The sequence below is a fragment of the Hypomesus nipponensis genome, chromosome 18 (assembly GCF_054491055.1).
Source record: "Hypomesus nipponensis isolate SF chromosome 18, ASM5449105v1, whole genome shotgun sequence".
NCBI lineage: Eukaryota > Metazoa > Chordata > Actinopteri > Osmeriformes > Osmeridae > Hypomesus > Hypomesus nipponensis.
In genome coordinates, this window is record NC_140378.1 from 14,111,780 (window position 1) to 14,127,140 (window position 15,361).

The 15,361-nt window shown below is 48.2% G+C and overlaps 4 protein-coding genes across 4 annotated transcripts; all 4 read right to left on the reverse strand.

Moving 5' to 3' along the window:
- Window positions 1-14: 14 nt before the first annotated feature.
- LOC146252297 (uncharacterized) lies at window positions 15-5,189 on the reverse strand. The gene is made up of 14 exons (XM_084681230.1): window positions 5,009-5,189; window positions 4,745-4,888; window positions 4,465-4,643; window positions 4,141-4,349; window positions 3,888-4,032; window positions 3,261-3,728; window positions 2,902-3,175; window positions 2,698-2,815; window positions 2,351-2,495; window positions 1,946-2,159; window positions 1,617-1,732; window positions 1,379-1,499; window positions 1,150-1,260; window positions 15-938 (listed from the first exon to the last, which is right to left on the reverse strand). Exons 1-14 carry the CDS (start codon window positions 5,186-5,188, stop codon window positions 888-890), a joined length of 2,475 nt encoding a protein of 824 aa, XP_084537356.1. The 5' UTR covers window position 5,189; the 3' UTR covers window positions 15-887.
- Window positions 5,190-5,527: 338 nt separating this feature from the next.
- On the reverse strand, window positions 5,528-7,710 carry LOC146252298 (uncharacterized). The gene is made up of 7 exons (XM_084679027.1): window positions 7,543-7,710; window positions 7,196-7,389; window positions 6,809-6,956; window positions 6,450-6,630; window positions 6,146-6,228; window positions 5,926-6,022; window positions 5,528-5,545 (listed from the first exon to the last, which is right to left on the reverse strand). Exons 1-7 carry the CDS (start codon window positions 7,695-7,697, stop codon window positions 5,528-5,530), a joined length of 876 nt encoding a protein of 291 aa, XP_084535153.1. The 5' UTR covers window positions 7,698-7,710.
- Window positions 7,711-8,589: 879 nt separating this feature from the next.
- LOC146252299 (uncharacterized) lies at window positions 8,590-12,693 on the reverse strand. The gene is made up of 7 exons (XM_084679029.1): window positions 12,281-12,693; window positions 10,518-12,129; window positions 10,319-10,374; window positions 9,910-10,126; window positions 9,308-9,492; window positions 8,906-9,082; window positions 8,590-8,809 (listed from the first exon to the last, which is right to left on the reverse strand). Exons 2-7 carry the CDS (start codon window positions 12,126-12,128, stop codon window positions 8,590-8,592), a joined length of 2,466 nt encoding a protein of 821 aa, XP_084535155.1. The 5' UTR covers window position 12,129; window positions 12,281-12,693.
- A 166-nt stretch (window positions 12,694-12,859) lies between these two features.
- Window positions 12,860-15,361, reverse strand: pex10 (peroxisomal biogenesis factor 10). The gene is made up of 6 exons (XM_084680441.1): window positions 14,941-15,361; window positions 14,751-14,831; window positions 14,130-14,530; window positions 13,747-13,919; window positions 13,453-13,591; window positions 12,860-13,362 (listed from the first exon to the last, which is right to left on the reverse strand). The coding sequence occupies exons 1-6, from the start codon at window positions 15,050-15,052 to the stop codon at window positions 13,297-13,299; spliced, it is 972 nt and encodes a 323-aa protein (XP_084536567.1). The 5' UTR covers window positions 15,053-15,361; the 3' UTR covers window positions 12,860-13,296.

A 15,361-nucleotide genomic window follows, 5' to 3' on the forward strand; every position in this document is an offset into this window, starting at 1 on the left:
TGTGTTTTCAGCCACTTCCATAACTTAGCACTGCCCACCAGACTGTGTCAACCACTGGGAAGTTTTTGGGAGCTTATGGTTGCATCAGCCTACCTTACTGGCCACGTTGGACCTTCTTGTGAACCCGTTGAAATACAGTATGGCCCGTGAGTTGGCTTTAGTCTAAGTATAACCCACCTCTGTCACTATGACCCCCTAATGCAGAGATAAGCAGGCTGCCTGATGGTGGGCAGTAGGTCACTACAACTATACACCAACAGGACTGTCCAAATATTGACTGGGGGTAAAAAAAAAAAATACAAACAATGTGGCTGCTCTTGAGCCAAAAGGTTGTAGCTAGGTTGTGTGTTATTCATTAATTTCCGGAGGTTTCTAATGTGTGTTAAAGGTTATAAGGCAGGAGACAAGGTGAAACCTGAGACTAGCAGAAACAGGCGCCGTTACACAGTAGTAGATAGCCTGATAGCGGTGAACCATGTTTTGTAACAGTAAACTCAATATGCTTATTTACAGTAGGTCACTGTAGGCTATTATCAAATATACATTAAAACAACAATAACAAAGACATTCTTTTTTTAAAAACTTAGATTGAAAGTTTTATATTATTATTACATTGCATTTTTACACAACACTTTTACACAGAAGTTGAATGAACAGTCATGGTGCTTGCTACAGCCCCTTGTCTGCAGAGCTGGGAGCCCAGTGCTCTCAGATCCCCAGCTGTCCTGCAGCTGGCTCACATCAATCACCGGTGAAGGGGACTCCCAGTCAGGGAGCTATCAGTGTGACCCTGTGTACCCTCAGGGTGGGGTGAGCGGGTTAGGGCCATGCAGACAGTTGCATAGCTCAGTCAGCTGTAGCCTCCGAGACCATGCCTGGCTGACGTGTCAGCCATTGGTCACTGGACAAAGGACCCGTCTTCTCCATGCGTGGAAAACCTAAGTCAAACACACACAGGCATAACTGATGTCGGAGTGGGCAGCACTGCCACGTAAGTCATGTTAAGAGGGGTACAGTTGGCCTTGTGAAATACGGCACAATCGTATTTGAGCTAGTGCAGTACACAAATGAAAAGAAATCCCCACATATTCAAATCCTCATGTTTAACCATGCATATGGCTGTTGGGCCAGCGAGTCTCTCACTCTCACCTGAGAGGCCAGCGATCTGTTGAAGCGAGTGGCGAGGTCTTTAGACACCCGGGTTCTGATGTGTCGCTTCCTCCAGGTAAGCCAGGCCCCCTGCTGCAATCTGTCTGTATACTGCCCCCCCCCCCCACACACACACACACAAACAGGTGTGTCAACAAAATACAAAGCAGCTGTTTGTTTTGATTGAGTATGTACTGTATATACTGTGCGTGTGAGTGTATGTCCTTACCAGGGTCCTAAGCAGAAGTGTCGCAGCAGTCTGGTCTCTCCAGTTGTCCCACAGACCCTGGGTGTGTCTCCTCTGCACCCTCCTCAGAACAGCTTCCAGCCTCCACCTCCTTATATACTCCCTGTGGCAGAAAAACATAGCATGGAGCAGCACAATGCTAGCATGCACTTATCAGGAAAACCCTTTCTACAGTCACCCACCTAAAGCTGGGTCACTTAGACATAGCCTTTAAACTCACCTCAGTCTCCACTCCAGGAGACTGCTTCTCTTGTTGCGTCTGGCCGTGGCTCTCTCCACCCAGCATGCATAGTACTTCTCTGAGAGGAGGAGCGAACGTCTCCTGCAGGACTGGACCTGAGAAGGAGAGACATTGAAGGAACGAGTGGTGCTACCTTTCCTCATCTGCAGATCGCCGTGCATTCACCAATGTTCCTCTTGAGTTCACTTACGATGAACTCTTATTATGTCTTGGCAGGAATTCATACTGACCTAACCACAGATCCTGCAACTGCACCCACTTCACCGAATTATATGTTTGGTGAACTATTCATGTGAAACGTAGCCTACCTCCATATGCCAGACGTGGAGTGATGACATCAGCAGGCTCCTCCTCCTCCTGTCTGTCACTCTCTGAGCCAGGTCCTGAGAGGCCTTATGGGATGCAGCATGCCTCCTCCAGAGTCTGAACGCAGACTGGATCAGTGATGTACACATGTTGTTCTCTGTGCTCCTCAATGTGAACATGCCCACCTTCGCGACCTCACGCCATCCTTGAAAGAACCTACAGTACATGGGAAGAACACTATACCTTGACAAGAAGTCAGCGATAAAAAAAGAAAAAAAAAAAAAAAGTGAGAGATCTCTTGTGATTGATATCTTCAGTTTAGAGATCCGTGACAGATACACAGTCTGCATAGAGAAGTCTAAGGAGTCCCAGGTGTTGACTCTTCATTCGTAAAACACTTCCAGTACCTGCGAACGAGGTGAGCTGAGCTCAGCCGTGAGGCGTCTTTCTGGCTCTGGTGAACTCTGACCCATAGCTGGAAGGCTGTGCTCACTCTGTGGCCCTCCAGCCACAGCCCCACCGCCTCTCCCATCTGTCTCTGTCCTGTAGACACTGAACAAACACACGCACACATACACACATTCCAGGGTTTGGTGTCTCCCCCAACCTCCACTCAGATGGGTGTGGCAGTAAAATATGAAACTTTCTCTATAACGGAAGATGTGCCTGTTCACATTATAGCATCAAATATGTCAACACTCATAGATACCCACTGTGTTTGCAGGGACACAGAGTAGCAGTGTTGATATTGTACCTCTGGCCCACTGCCTCCAGGCAAGCAACACTTGCTGGGTGTTTCTCTGTGCTCTCTGCACACACATCATTCTGGCAGCTCTGGATATGTGTGTCCTTGTCCTCCAGTGGTCCATACACTGTGAAGAAAAAACACAACAACTGTCCAAGTCTCGGATGTTTGTGATAGCGGCTCTGTGCGTGTGCGCGCACTCGTCCAACATACTTGTTGTAGTCTTCCGTCATTGAGCTGCCTGAGTGCGGTGCTCCCTCTAGTGGCTGTTCTCCAGTAGTTCATGGTGTCCTCAGTCAATCTTCTGTTCCTCTGGGTGAGTCTCTCTCCCAGCACCTCCTGTCTGTGCTGCGCCAGCCCCAGTTCACTTCTCCAGCGGGTCAAACACTGCAGCACCAGCCTCTGGTCTCTACTCTTCTGGAGGTTGGCACCACAGTGCCTGCGTGCAAGTGCTGGACCAGCATGAGCATGCCAGCTTAGGAAGGCCCTGTGTGGGAGACCACACGAGCAGAGACGCTTTAGGAACCTGAGGCGCTGGTACTCAAAGAGATGACAATACCTACAACACAAACCTCTGACAGAGCATCTGCTGGTGGAAATCCAGACTCCTCCTCCACGACCGGTGAAGAGCGACCCAGTACCAGAATCGCTGTGCCAGTTCTCTCCTCTCTCTGTCCTCACAGAACACCAGCGCTCTCTCCTGGTCTGTCGCTCTCTGTCTGGCGCGCAGGGCCCACTTCCTGCCCAGCTCGCGTGCCCGCTGGCGTCTCTCCCTCCACCGCAGCAGTGCCCGTCTCCACATGCAGAAAAAGCGTAATTCCAGTCTGACTAAGTAGTGGCTGGCTGCCCTGCTCTCTCGTGCCCTAACCCTCCAGTGATGTGCCACTGTCCTGGCCACACCCTGCTTGTGTAAGACACGCCCTCTCCAGGAAGTGAAGGCCCGTTGCATGGCTCTCTGTTGCCGCTGCACCTCCATGGTGAGGATGGAGTTCTGCTCTTTCATTCTGTGTTGGGAGTAGATGTTCCATCTCTGTATGACTCTGAAGGACAAAAATATAAACATTCCCAACCTGGATTTGTCATCTGTAGCACAAGTATTGAACTAAAACATTTGGCATGACAACTGAACTCAGAGATACGCAGTATAAAAAATGTTTTATGGTCCGGATAAAAAAAGGAAACAAGAGTTTTTCACTTACATTCTTGTGAGGTTGTGTTGGTGTAGGTCTTGCGCTCTCTTAACTTTGTGGGCTTCTTTGACCCAAATGAGCAAAGCTTCCTCCACAACTCTCCTTCTGTTTCCGTCCACATACTGACACAGAAGCAGCCGCAAGACACACATCCCTATGGAGAGACCACACAAAGAGGGAACACACCATCAGCCACACACAGACAGATGGACGAGCCCACAATGGCCACAGACACTGGCGTGAGCCTGTGTGTTGGTCTTACTGCGAGTGTGTCCTCTCCAGCGCTGCAGACCTTCCCTGGCCTGCAGGGCCAGCCTCTCCTCCCCCCTCCTCCTGGCCTCCTGCAGACGGCTGGTCCACCCTCTCCAGCGGGCCAGGGCGCTACCCAGCAGCGTCTGCCGGAGCTGGGCCCGGGCCAGAGCCATCATGCTCCTGTGGTGCTGACCGTAGCCCCGCCACGCCACAAACACCCTGCAACGCACACACCACGGACCAGGCTGGTGTTGTAATACTAACGGTGCTGTGGACAGGAAGAATTCAGTGGTTTGGAATGAATTGTGGTGCGGTCGTATACACACAGACACACCTGGTGAGTGTGGAGCTAGTGTAGAAGGCTGTGACAGCCTGGAACTGTTTGGAGCGTGCTCTCCAGAGCGTGAAGGCCGAGAGTGTCCTCCGCCTCTCGTCTCTCCTCTGCAGCCAGGCTGTCCTGCTGGCCAGCTGGGCCCCGGCCACCGTCCCTGGGCCAACACACACCCTCCTCAGCTGGGGAAGGGAAGGAGAGAGTCCGATTAAGCCCACCGCATCAAACGACAGATCTAAAGGATGTACATCAATACCCAGAAACCCTACCGTGGGTTCCATACCTGTCGGTGCCATGCAGAGAAGCCGTGGCGGAGGAGCGCGGCGCTGTGAAACTGCTCAGCTCTCCTCTGCATCTGGGCCTGTGCCCTCTGACGAACAGAGACCCCTTTCCACTGGCTTAAACAGGAAGTCAGCAACACCGCTTCCTGCGTGAGACAGCTAATGTTAAGAGGACGGAGGATAGAGAGACACTCGTTTTCACAGTTGCCTAATTTGCATCAGGCACACAGGAGAAGGTCGATGACAATTACACAGGACATGAATACCCTGTGTTTCTCTGCTTGCTGCCAGCTTTGTGCCTGTCTCCTCCACAGGCCGAAGGTGAGGGCCAGCGAGGTCCATCTCCTGGTGCATGGCAGCTGACCCGAGAGCTGGCGCCGTGCCCGGCTGGCACAGACGTGCTCTCTCCACTGAGAGAACGCCATGCTGAGGAGGGGCTGCAGCATGCGCGCCGCGGCACGCACGAACACAACCTGCGACACGTACGGGGGGGAAAGGGTCTTCCATTACTCTCTTTAGAAGAATGTCTGCAGCACTCACTGTGAACGTGTCTCTGTCATGTTAGGGTGCAGAAAGAAGCAGGTCAAGATTGTGTGACTGTGCCTTCAAAAATACATTCTCAATTACAATGACTTGTTGATAAGCTTAAGATCCAGGATATAATGAATGGGTAGTTGTATAACTTTGAGGACATTGGGTACTTGGGAAGCATGGAAGGTATATCTGGCAAATGTGAGTCTTCTCACAGACACACATTTACCACTCCAGTGCCTCTAATCCTTGGATCAGATACGGGTGACAGCCTGTCAGCATTGAAGAGACAGACAGAGAGGGAGGGAGGTGAAGGGACTATCTTCCCTTGACATGTTGTCTCTTAGGATCCACTCTGGAAACCCATGACTGACCTCAACCTTGGTCATCTGCTTCTATCAAATAGGGACTCCATATGTTTTATTCATTTTTATTTATAAATGTCCTTCGAAAGGCAGTACAGGGTAAAGAAAATAGTCGGTGCCTTTGTAGTTCCCCGGCTGTCCAAGGCTGCAAGGCTGAATTTCAATGACAAAGCTGGAGAACAGGGGCTGTTTGAAATACAGCGGCAGCAGAAACAGGGTTTCATTCAGAAATGACATGACACTTCAAGTACAGCATATACTTGCACATGTATGAGATTGTGAAGTACCTTTAATTGGTGACCTTTTTTTGAATCAGTATTCCTGTGATCCGAGTGTTGATACAGATTGACATTTTGGACGTCTTCTGCAACATCTGAATGTAAGCTGAAAGAGAAAGCGAGAGACAGAGAGCAAGACAAAGGTAACCCTGACTAAAGGTACTGGAAATGCTTTGTATGACAGCTCTCATTCCCAGACTATCTAGGATCAAGTACAGTATGCACTGACCTCATGTCGTGAGTGTCCAATGGGGAGGATGCAAGTACTGACCAATTACAAAGTCCAGAGCTGAAGTTGTGATCCACCTGAAACTTTGATTCACCAAGACAACAACCAATTGCACTCAAAACCTGCTAAGATTGGAGACTTTAAAGGTAAATCAGAAATAACTAGACTCATCTATCAAACACATGGTCCCTGTATAGGTCTCAGGGCACAGAATAATAACACAAGTTTTGTGATCATATTCTAACGAGTCCTTTCAGGTTGGCAACACAGGTGACATGTAGAAGAACTAGTGGCAGTAGAGCACCTGATGTGTGGACCCCATGCTGCTCTCCAAGCAGGTGGGGGAGGAGGTGAAGGTGTCGCCCAGCGCTGCCAGGCTGGCCCTGAACCGGAGCACTTGGGACTCCTGGACCTCCTCTGCTGCACCATGCCAACATTGGAGCACCAATCTGGCCTGCTTCTGCTGTAAGGCACTGCAGTACAGTCTGAGACGAGGGGAGGGGAAACACAGAGAGAGAGGAGGGAGAGAGAGAGAGAGAGAGAGAGAGAGAGAGAGAGAGAGAGAGAGAGAGAGAGAGAATAAAGTATATTCACAGATCGTCACTAATAAGAAGAGAGAAGGAGTGGTGACAGGAAGAGATGGGTGAATGAAAGATGTTATACCTGGCCTGTGTGACTTGAATTCTCTGCTTCCTCCAGTTGTGGAAGCTCACCTGGAGCTTCAGACTGTTAATCACACTCTCCAGTCTGCCAGTGGTGCTGGGCAACCTGGGAGGAAAGCTCAATGGAGCTGGAATAGCGCCAGCAAGATCTTGGAGAAATTAACCCAACATCATTTACTGATTAAAAAAGGTTTGTATCGGTTGAAACATCCAGAGGATAGTTGAGTGACTAATCAACAACCTCTGCATAGAAATTTAGAATAGAACATTTCCCTAACTCTTTTTTGTTTGTTGTACAAGCAAAGAGAGAAGGAATTGCCAATGCAGTTTTGCAGAGAGCAGGACTGACTGACAGCACGCCTCGTTAAGGAGCAGGCAGGAAGCCAACCTGTCTGAGTACGTGGGCCCGCTGTCCTCCTGGTCTCCAGCAGGTGTGTGAGGAGGTGTGTGTGTCGCACCCGCAGCTCCCTGGCCCTCGCCCAGGTCCTCAGAGCGTGTGTGGCTGTCCGGCGCTCTCTCCTGCAGCAGGAACTCAAACACACCGCCTGTCGCTCGGCAACACCGCGCCAGCCCTTCAGGATCCTGCGAGGGGCAGGGCGATGATCAGCTGAGCGATATAGTGCACCACACCAAACGCCAACAAACACACACGAGACACAAGTAGCTGGGGGGAAATCATGGAGAATCATCAGGGGATCAATTCAACCGAGATGAAGGCCTTTTCCCTGAGCTCACTTTGACAGTTGTGTCTGTGTCCGTGTCTCCAGCAGGGCCCGTGCCTCTTTCCAGGCGCGTGCTGCTCGACGCCAGCGTGTCAACACCGTCTGCAGTCCCATCCTCTCCAGCAGATGGCGCCCTTCCTGCAGCGCTCTGTGAGCCTCTTTCGCCATGGCACTCCTCTGAAGCCACCTTTCAAATGCCACTAGGAGAGAAGCACACTTTGATGTTGATTTATGACTCGCCCGTTTTCATATCTGTCCTATGAGAGATGGAGTTTGTGGAATGTTGTGCTGACACAGGATATGTGGCCCATAGCCTGGACTACTAGATCTGTTTTGCATTTTCTCTACAGTTGATAGTAATAATAATAATAATACGACTATGATATTAATAATATTATATTAGGCTTAAGGGTCTGGTTTTGGTTCTGCCTCCCAATTTCAACAGAGGGCTCACAGGGGAGGAGATGGGAAGCCCGAAGACATCCATCATCCCAATGACTCTAATGCACATTTGATTGGGCGAGGGACGGATGCTTGGCCAATAGCATCTGTTTCCACATCAGCCTGTCCACTGGGCGAGGGAAATCAGGTTTGCTTGACTGTCAGCTGGTCCCAACAAGAGTTTGATTGGCTTTCTGTCAATGGCGAGACAGGTAATATTCTTGTTTGTGAGATGGGATTGGGAATTTGGCATTGATACACCAAACGGCTTTCGGTTGGTTAGGGTCCAGAGAAGGCTATCTCCACTTGCCTGCTAACGTGTGCCTGGAGAACACGTGATCAGCCTCCACACATACACGCTGCAGCCGTGAGTGATGTGTGTGCAGGCTCCAGCACAGGGCCGCCGTCCTGCATGGTGGCATAGACACATGGAGATTGGAAGGGACAGGGAGGGGGTCATGGAGGGGACAACAAACATTTGGGGATAACGAGTATTGGAGTATCTCTGACACCCAGAGCTGCTCCTGGTCATAAATATTAGCGACTGGGCTTCGGAGGGGTAGACAATATAGAAGTGCTATGTGGCTGGATTGGATTGTGTTAAGAGTTGAGCTAAGCTCTAGGTGCTGGAGGGAACCAGAACGGACTTGCTGATATCTCGTCGACTCTCTTTCTGTCTTCTCCTCTGCTCTGCCTTCTCTCTCCACAGCTGGATGCTGTGCCGCAATAGGCTCTCTTTGTGAATCCCAGCACTCTGATTGGTCAGAACTGAGCACATGTCCTCCCTCAGTGTAGCCTGGGCTCGCCACACCCTCCAGGCTGCAGCCAGACAGAACCTCCTGAAGAATAAACAGCAAAGCACTCAATCAATATGGTAACGACAGGCTAATGAAGCACCTTCAACTTGCTTATCCTCACCACCTGGGATGTGTTACCTGTGATGCTGCGCAGCCTGCTGTGCAGCAGTGCAGGTGGAGCTCCACACGGCGTAGGCCCGTCTCTTCAGCCTGCTCTCCCAGAGCTGCCCTGCCCGCTGCCCCTGTAGCACCACAGCCTGGCACCTCCACCCAGCCTGCCTCCACAGCAGCCAGTGCTTATACAGCAGAGTCAGACTGGAGATGCAGAGACATCCATTCAAACATGTACACACACACAAACACATGTACATACACACACACACATGTACATACACACACATACACACAAACACATGCACATACACACGTACAAGCATCTACAGTTAGTAAACACCTACACATCAGCACCGCATGTCAACCTGAGCAAAAGCAAGTACAATTCCTGTGATTCTGTGAGAGGTGGAAGGTCAAAGGCCTTACTGGTGGTGGATGAGCGCTGCCCTGCGCAGCTGCAGGCCCTGGAGGTGGCTCCGCCAGGCGCAGTCGGCCGTCCTCAGGACCAGAGTATCTCTGGGCGGGGCCAGCCTCCTACGCAGCCTCTTCACCTCTGCCTCAATCTGGACGTCCATGTTGGAGCATCGTCTCTCCTCCATATGACTCTTCCACTGAGACACAAAGAGGGCGTGTGCTTAGTTGGGGAGTCGGATTGGAAGAGTTAAGTTAGTAGGACTCATTGGAGGGGGCGTCTTATCACATTCTAAACTCTACACGTTTTCCAGAGTGTTTGTTTGTGCTGTATGATTGCCTACAGCTAAAACAAGAGACAACTCCCTGAGGAGACAGACACCACTGGAATGTTGGCAGGAGTTCCAGCCTGGCAGAAGTCCCTACCTGCTAAGTATGTATATTATTAATTCCGCAAGTGATTTATAGTGTTTCATCCTGATGGGAAAGAGACTAAATGTAAACAGCATGATTAATATGAAGCATTATGCAGTACTCAAAATAATTAGGAACTGTCATTTGAGTAAGGTTAGGAGTAATTTCTTCACAGGGACACTGTTTTTGTTACTACTTATTACCTGATGGAAGGCCTTGGCAAGGGTCAGAGCCTCCCTCCTCCTGGCCAGAGTGTCAGCCCGGGCACGGCGTGTCAGGACCATCCATCTGAGAGCAGACAGGCCGCTGGTCAGTAGGTGCTTCCTATGCTGATGTCTGGCCTGTGCGGAGGACCTCCACTGAAGCACCCAGACCCTGAAGCAGCTCTGCTGGAGTCTGAATGTATACAGTTCCAGGAACCTGGACACACACACCCAAACGGAATTAACTGAGTGAAAATGGAGTTGACCTCTGCCCTGCCTCGCTCTTCACTTCTTGTTGAACAAATCTATTGCCTTTCAGAGGTTTTCGGCTCACTTCTTCTCTTAAGCCTGTGACAGCCAGTGAGTTGTAACAGTGACTTGACCTGTGGGCTCCCATGTTCCTTCTTACCTTTTCTCTGTTGTCACCGCAGGGTTGGAACTGCAAATCTCTGTGGCGTCAGGCTGCTGCTCAAACAGAGGAAGGGGTTAAGTGCTCAGGGACATCCTCTCGTGTTACGCTTCACATACTCAGACACAAAATGTATGTGTTTGCCCAAACACTCCCACGCTCTGTACAAGAACCATTATAAGTCAAGGTGTCCACCTACCATAGACATGGACTGAGGCATTACAGACAAGGATTTTCTTCCTGCCCCACATCTCTCAACACGATACTCAGTACTAGTGCTTCTTCTCATTGTGTAAATAGGAGAGGCCTGTGAGCGTTCCTCATGTATTGGGTAATAGTGACTCTCGGCTGAAGTTGACACAGATATCTTTCTCTGAGAGCCTCTTTCCACACCTGTGTGACCACCATCTTGTTTGTTTAGATATTTACATTTATTTTCACTTTTCTTTGTACCCATAGAAGCCGTCTTATCTAAATGTACCATTGCAAGTCTTTTCTCGCAGAACAGGTTCTGTGCTGTTTCAAAGTTCCTTCTAACATCAGGCACTTCAAATGAAGTCTCCATTCCTCTCGTGTGATAAGGGTGGGCATACAGACTATACCCACTATCTGATGGGCTTGCAAGTTCCTTAGGCCATCTTGTAACATTATCTGGAAATGCAACCTCTTTCTGTTGACAACTAAGGCTTTCAGATAAAGGCCACTCCTTGCAAGAGTCGAGATTTGCCCCATTTACTTCCAATGGTGTTTTCCATGTTGACTCACAATGTTTTGTTGAGAATGGTTCACCCGGCATACCACATTTTGTGAATGCTGCAGTGGCATTCATTATGCTATCTCTTTGAAAATGACGATTGGTCAACTGGTCAACGTTGTAAATATATGGACATTCTGTAGAAAACCCATGCTTGCAGGTATAATTTGTCTTTGTGTCTCCAGGATGACAGTGGAGGACAGAGCTTGACATTTTGGCACTGCAAGACACCACAGAGTCATGAGTCTCCCTATCTAAAGGTGTTTTTGTAGCAGATAAGGCAATGTTCCCTGAGGTAGTCTGCCCCTGGGGCTGTAGATCTCCAAATGATAGGCCTATCTCTATGTCCAACATGGACCGATGCAGGCTAGCAGATATCCAGGAAGATTCCACAATGTCTTGAAATGTTGACACATGCTCACTCTGCTTTAGACAGGCATCATTTACACAATGAGTGTCATTGATGAGTTCTCTTTGAGGTCTGTCTAAAGTACTATGGAAATCAGGGTCAGAAGCACTGCCTGGATAGGTAGAAGTCAGTGAAGCTGGGATGAATTGTAAAGGGACTTTGTAGTCATGATCTTTTACTGCTTTCTCTTGATGTTTGTCACGACATTTCCTATGCTTATACTGACAGGCTCCAACACATCCACCAAGAGCTGAACCATAATGTCGACCATAATCTGGCCATGTTCTTCTATTCCTATGACCACAGGTATCTTCATTGGTGAAACACAGAGGAGTCTCATTGTTAGCAGAATAGGAGGATATCCCATGATCACCACACCAACTGCTCTTGGTTGCAGTCAAGTGTGTGTTGAGATTTAAGACAGTCTCTGGTTGAGAGTAAACTGATGTGCTCCCAAGTATGTCATCCAAGGCTCCTGGGAGTGTGTTTTTGTCATTGCTGAGCATGGACAGGAGCTCAAGTAGATCGTTAACATTTTCCCCACTAACTGACAATGACAGGTTACGTTGGACTTGAGGCTTTCTATGCACATGCCCTGAGAGTGACGATGACTCCCTCCTCCGACCCCTCTGAGAAGTCCAAGCCATTCTGAAAAAATGTAGAAATACACTAACATAACATGTAACAAGTTTCAGTAGTAACTAATACTCAGTAGGAGGCAATACATTCATAAAATGTACATGACTTCAAACACCAATGCATCCGTCACAATCAGTTTTTAAGTAGGTTTTTTTCTTACCGCGGATCGACGCAGGTATCTCAACGGTTCATCTGGGAATCCCAGCGATTGGTCAGTATAGCTACACTTTGCTCTGGCAGTGCACATATGGTACCTTGGTCTGATAATCGGATCAAATTGAGGATTTAAAGGATTGAAAGCTGGGACTACACTAGTCTTGTCTGCATTTGGTTATCTCTGTCATTTTACTGACATGTTTCACATCGTTTTAAAGGCTACTGCAGTGAAACGAAATGAATGCGTTAGACTTCACATTCAACTTTTTTTTTCGGCTGGCTAGCTAGCAAAGTGACAGCCTATTTTCTGTACCTAGTTAGTCAAGTGGGTTTCACATTTGTTTAATACATTTCCGAACCTGCGCGGCTCCCTCACCATGCCGTGTCGGTGTGAGAGTCAAATTGGCCAAAGGATCGACCATCTTTCCTAACCACAGTAAAACTAAATATATATCTATATAAAAAACTAGTACTTCAGTTAACTTAGCTTGACCTTGTTGTCATCAGTCATGTTTCAGTTGAATCAATGAATTACTGAGCGCTCCCAAAGTTGTCATTAAAATAAAGAATATGTAAGCTTCCATATAGCAAAAGGATAATTAATATTTTATTATCTAAACAATTTATTACGAACGTAATTTATACAATTTTGTACGCGTTCACATATTTGACAAACAAATTACAGACTGATACAATCCAAAAATCATTTTCTATTATAAAAAATAAACGTCTCAATTATTATTGCCAAATGTATAATGCCATTTAGTTCATGTTATATGTATTTTTGCGAGTGTAATGCAGTGTAATGTAGCCTACCAAAGAGGAGTTAATCAGACAGAACATTTTACTGTACAGCTTAGTCCATAACTTTAACAGCTGGAAAAAGATGAGGCTACGTTTTTATGCCAGGCAGGCATATCTAGTTTGTTGCACAAAAAAATAATAGACCGATTTTCATGCAGTTTGCTGCTGCTGTAATCCAGTGTTTGTGACAACCCTGGATTGTGTGGTTGTCTGTGCCTAGAAGTTCCTCAGGTAAACTAGTCGATTAGGCTGGAACTTCTCCCGACACAGTGGACACTCCATCTGCAAAGTCCACATCGTTTAGTTAAGTCACCAGGGGGTTGTCTTTTAGTAGTTCAACAAATACCTGGATTAAGAATACACGGCTTTCACCTTGGTGTTACACCACTCAGTGATGCACTCCCAGCAGAACAGGTGTCCACAGGGGGTGGAGGTCGAGTGTCTCCTCTCCTCCAGGCATAAGATACAGCGAGAGGGCCGATGGGACACCGTATCTACAGGCTGAGGGGAACTAAACACACACACACACACTTGATCATAACATGAATCACAACACTCAGATGTAGACGTGATCTAGACAAACATCCACACCAAACACTCTTGTTCAGAGTCATATGTTCATGTTTACAACCAAATGGTTTACTGTTGTTCCAGTCTGAACAGTACCTGGAGGCCAGGTTCCTGTGTAGTTTCCACTCCTGTCTGGCTCTCTGTCTCTGTCTGAAGTTGTTCAGCTGCAGGGCCAGGGTGATAGCCAGCTGCAGCAAGGAGACGAATCCTAGGACCCTGTAACTGTTCCTGATAGCCTGGTCATCACCACTCACACTCTGCACCCGCAGCTGACAGGACAGAAAAGAAAACCACATTGTGGGCCTTTTTACCTTTGAAATTCATACAAACAAGCCACACTGCACTACCATAAACAATATGTCCCTTTACTAACACTAGTTCAGTCTCCCCGAAAAGCATGATCTGGGTCAGTATGCTTCGGTAGAGCTTAGATTAAGTGTGACAAGGATACAACAGTATGGCGCCATGAAGTTACCCACATAGCTGATACCCGATGTCCTCTTTCCCAGGTGGTAGAAGGCCCCACTGATGTAAAACAGCGCTACATGGACCCTGTGGAGAATAGTGAGGCCCTGTTGGAGGGCGAACACTGCTGGGACACACGCCTTCCTCTGGGGCTCCGTCAGCTGCCCCACAGCCCTCCGTACCCAGGTCTTCAGCCACACTGCAGGGCTCCAAGGGCTGGAAGCAACTCTTCTGCCAGCCCCCTCCTCCCCAGCTTCCAGCTCATTCTCTATACAGATCAGGACCTTGTCGAGGAGGTATGGCACAAATGTATGGAAGAAGACCAGGAGACCTCGCCTAGTGCGAGAGGGGATCCGACGCTTGGTGGGGTCCACCTGGACGATGTTAACGTACTCCTCTCCTAATGTCTGGTAACCTGAGCAACACATTGAGAAGATTTGAGCAGCCATGCATACCATCTCCAATCTTTCGGTCAGACCAAGAGCTTGTTTGTACAGCACACAGTGGTTGCTTGACTTGTCTGTATCAGATGTTTGGTTATACTTGGTTAACTGGGCTGATAGAGAAGAAAGCTTTTACGCCTACAGACTTTAAAATGCACATTCGTAGAAGCTAGAGAAGGGAAGGATATTTACCTGCAAATGTTGTTAAGCCATAATATGCCAGATCTGAAAGCAGTTCAATCTCCTTCCTCCAGTCCAGCCATCTCTTAGATCCTGCATGGGGAGATATTAACAAATATTCTAGCTAAAATGAACTCTCCATCATGATGTAATGGTATCGCTATACCTGAAGCGGCGACATAACCTGACAGAGTATACATACCAGCAAGAGTCTGGAAAGCTTCATTTGCGTTGTTCCTCAGACAGTTCTGATAATATTCATCCTTTTGACTTGAGCGAATTAATTGAGGCTGGTTTGCAGGGACGAGAGGCATCGCTTGGTTGCACCAAGCTAACGCTAACTGTAAAACTCTGGGCCGTACGTACCTACCATAGACTCTATGATAGTTAAGTACCTACTAGTACTGTAGTCTTCGAAGTTGGCTAACTAGCTTTTGGCAAGTAAGCGGGGAGTTTGCTTACCACATAGTTTGACGAAAACGAAACCATGACATATTTACATACAGCACACACTTTAGGTACACGATAGGCACACGCTTAATTATCTCACGTAACTTCGGTGTTACTTTATTTAGAATATTCGATATGTTATCAAGCTTTCCAACTTCCCGGAAACCTTTGAA

What these genes read in the sequence shown, in the direction of transcription:
- LOC146252297 (XM_084681230.1), bottom strand. Translation starts at nt 5,188, where the DNA reads ATGCTGCAGCCCCTCCTCAGCATGGCGTTCTCTCAGTGGAGAGAGCAC. An exon ending in CTGGAGGCAGTGGGCCAGAG is followed by an intron (nt 2,496 to 2,697) that starts GTACAATATCAA and finishes GTGTTTGTTCAG; the next exon opens with TGTCTACAGGACAGAGACAG. An exon ending in TCAGCTCACCTCGTTCGCAG is followed by an intron (nt 2,160 to 2,350) that starts GTACTGGAAGTG and finishes CATGTACTGTAG; the next exon opens with GTTCTTTCAAGGATGGCGTG.
- LOC146252298 (XM_084679027.1), bottom strand. Translation starts at nt 7,697, where the DNA reads ATGGCGAAAGAGGCTCACAGAGCGCTGCAGGAAGGGCGCCATCTGCTG. An exon ending in GGGCCCACGTACTCAGACAG is followed by an intron (nt 6,957 to 7,195) that starts GTTGGCTTCCTG and finishes AATTTCTCCAAG; the next exon opens with ATCTTGCTGGCGCTATTCCA. An exon ending in TTGGACACTCACGACATGAG is followed by an intron (nt 6,023 to 6,145) that starts GTCAGTGCATAC and finishes TTTCTCTTTCAG; the next exon opens with CTTACATTCAGATGTTGCAG.
- LOC146252299 (XM_084679029.1), bottom strand. Translation starts at nt 12,128, where the DNA reads ATGGCTTGGACTTCTCAGAGGGGTCGGAGGAGGGAGTCATCGTCACTC. An exon ending in GCGGTGACAACAGAGAAAAG is followed by an intron (nt 10,127 to 10,318) that starts GTAAGAAGGAAC and finishes GTGTGTGTCCAG; the next exon opens with GTTCCTGGAACTGTATACAT. An exon ending in CAGGCTGCGCAGCATCACAG is followed by an intron (nt 8,810 to 8,905) that starts GTAACACATCCC and finishes TTTATTCTTCAG; the next exon opens with GAGGTTCTGTCTGGCTGCAG.
- pex10 (XM_084680441.1), bottom strand. Translation starts at nt 15,052, where the DNA reads ATGCCTCTCGTCCCTGCAAACCAGCCTCAATTAATTCGCTCAAGTCAA. An exon ending in AGCTTTCCAGACTCTTGCTG is followed by an intron (nt 14,832 to 14,940) that starts GTATGTATACTC and finishes CTCCCCATGCAG; the next exon opens with GATCTAAGAGATGGCTGGAC. An exon ending in CTGAGTGGTGTAACACCAAG is followed by an intron (nt 13,363 to 13,452) that starts GTGAAAGCCGTG and finishes TGGACTTTGCAG; the next exon opens with ATGGAGTGTCCACTGTGTCG.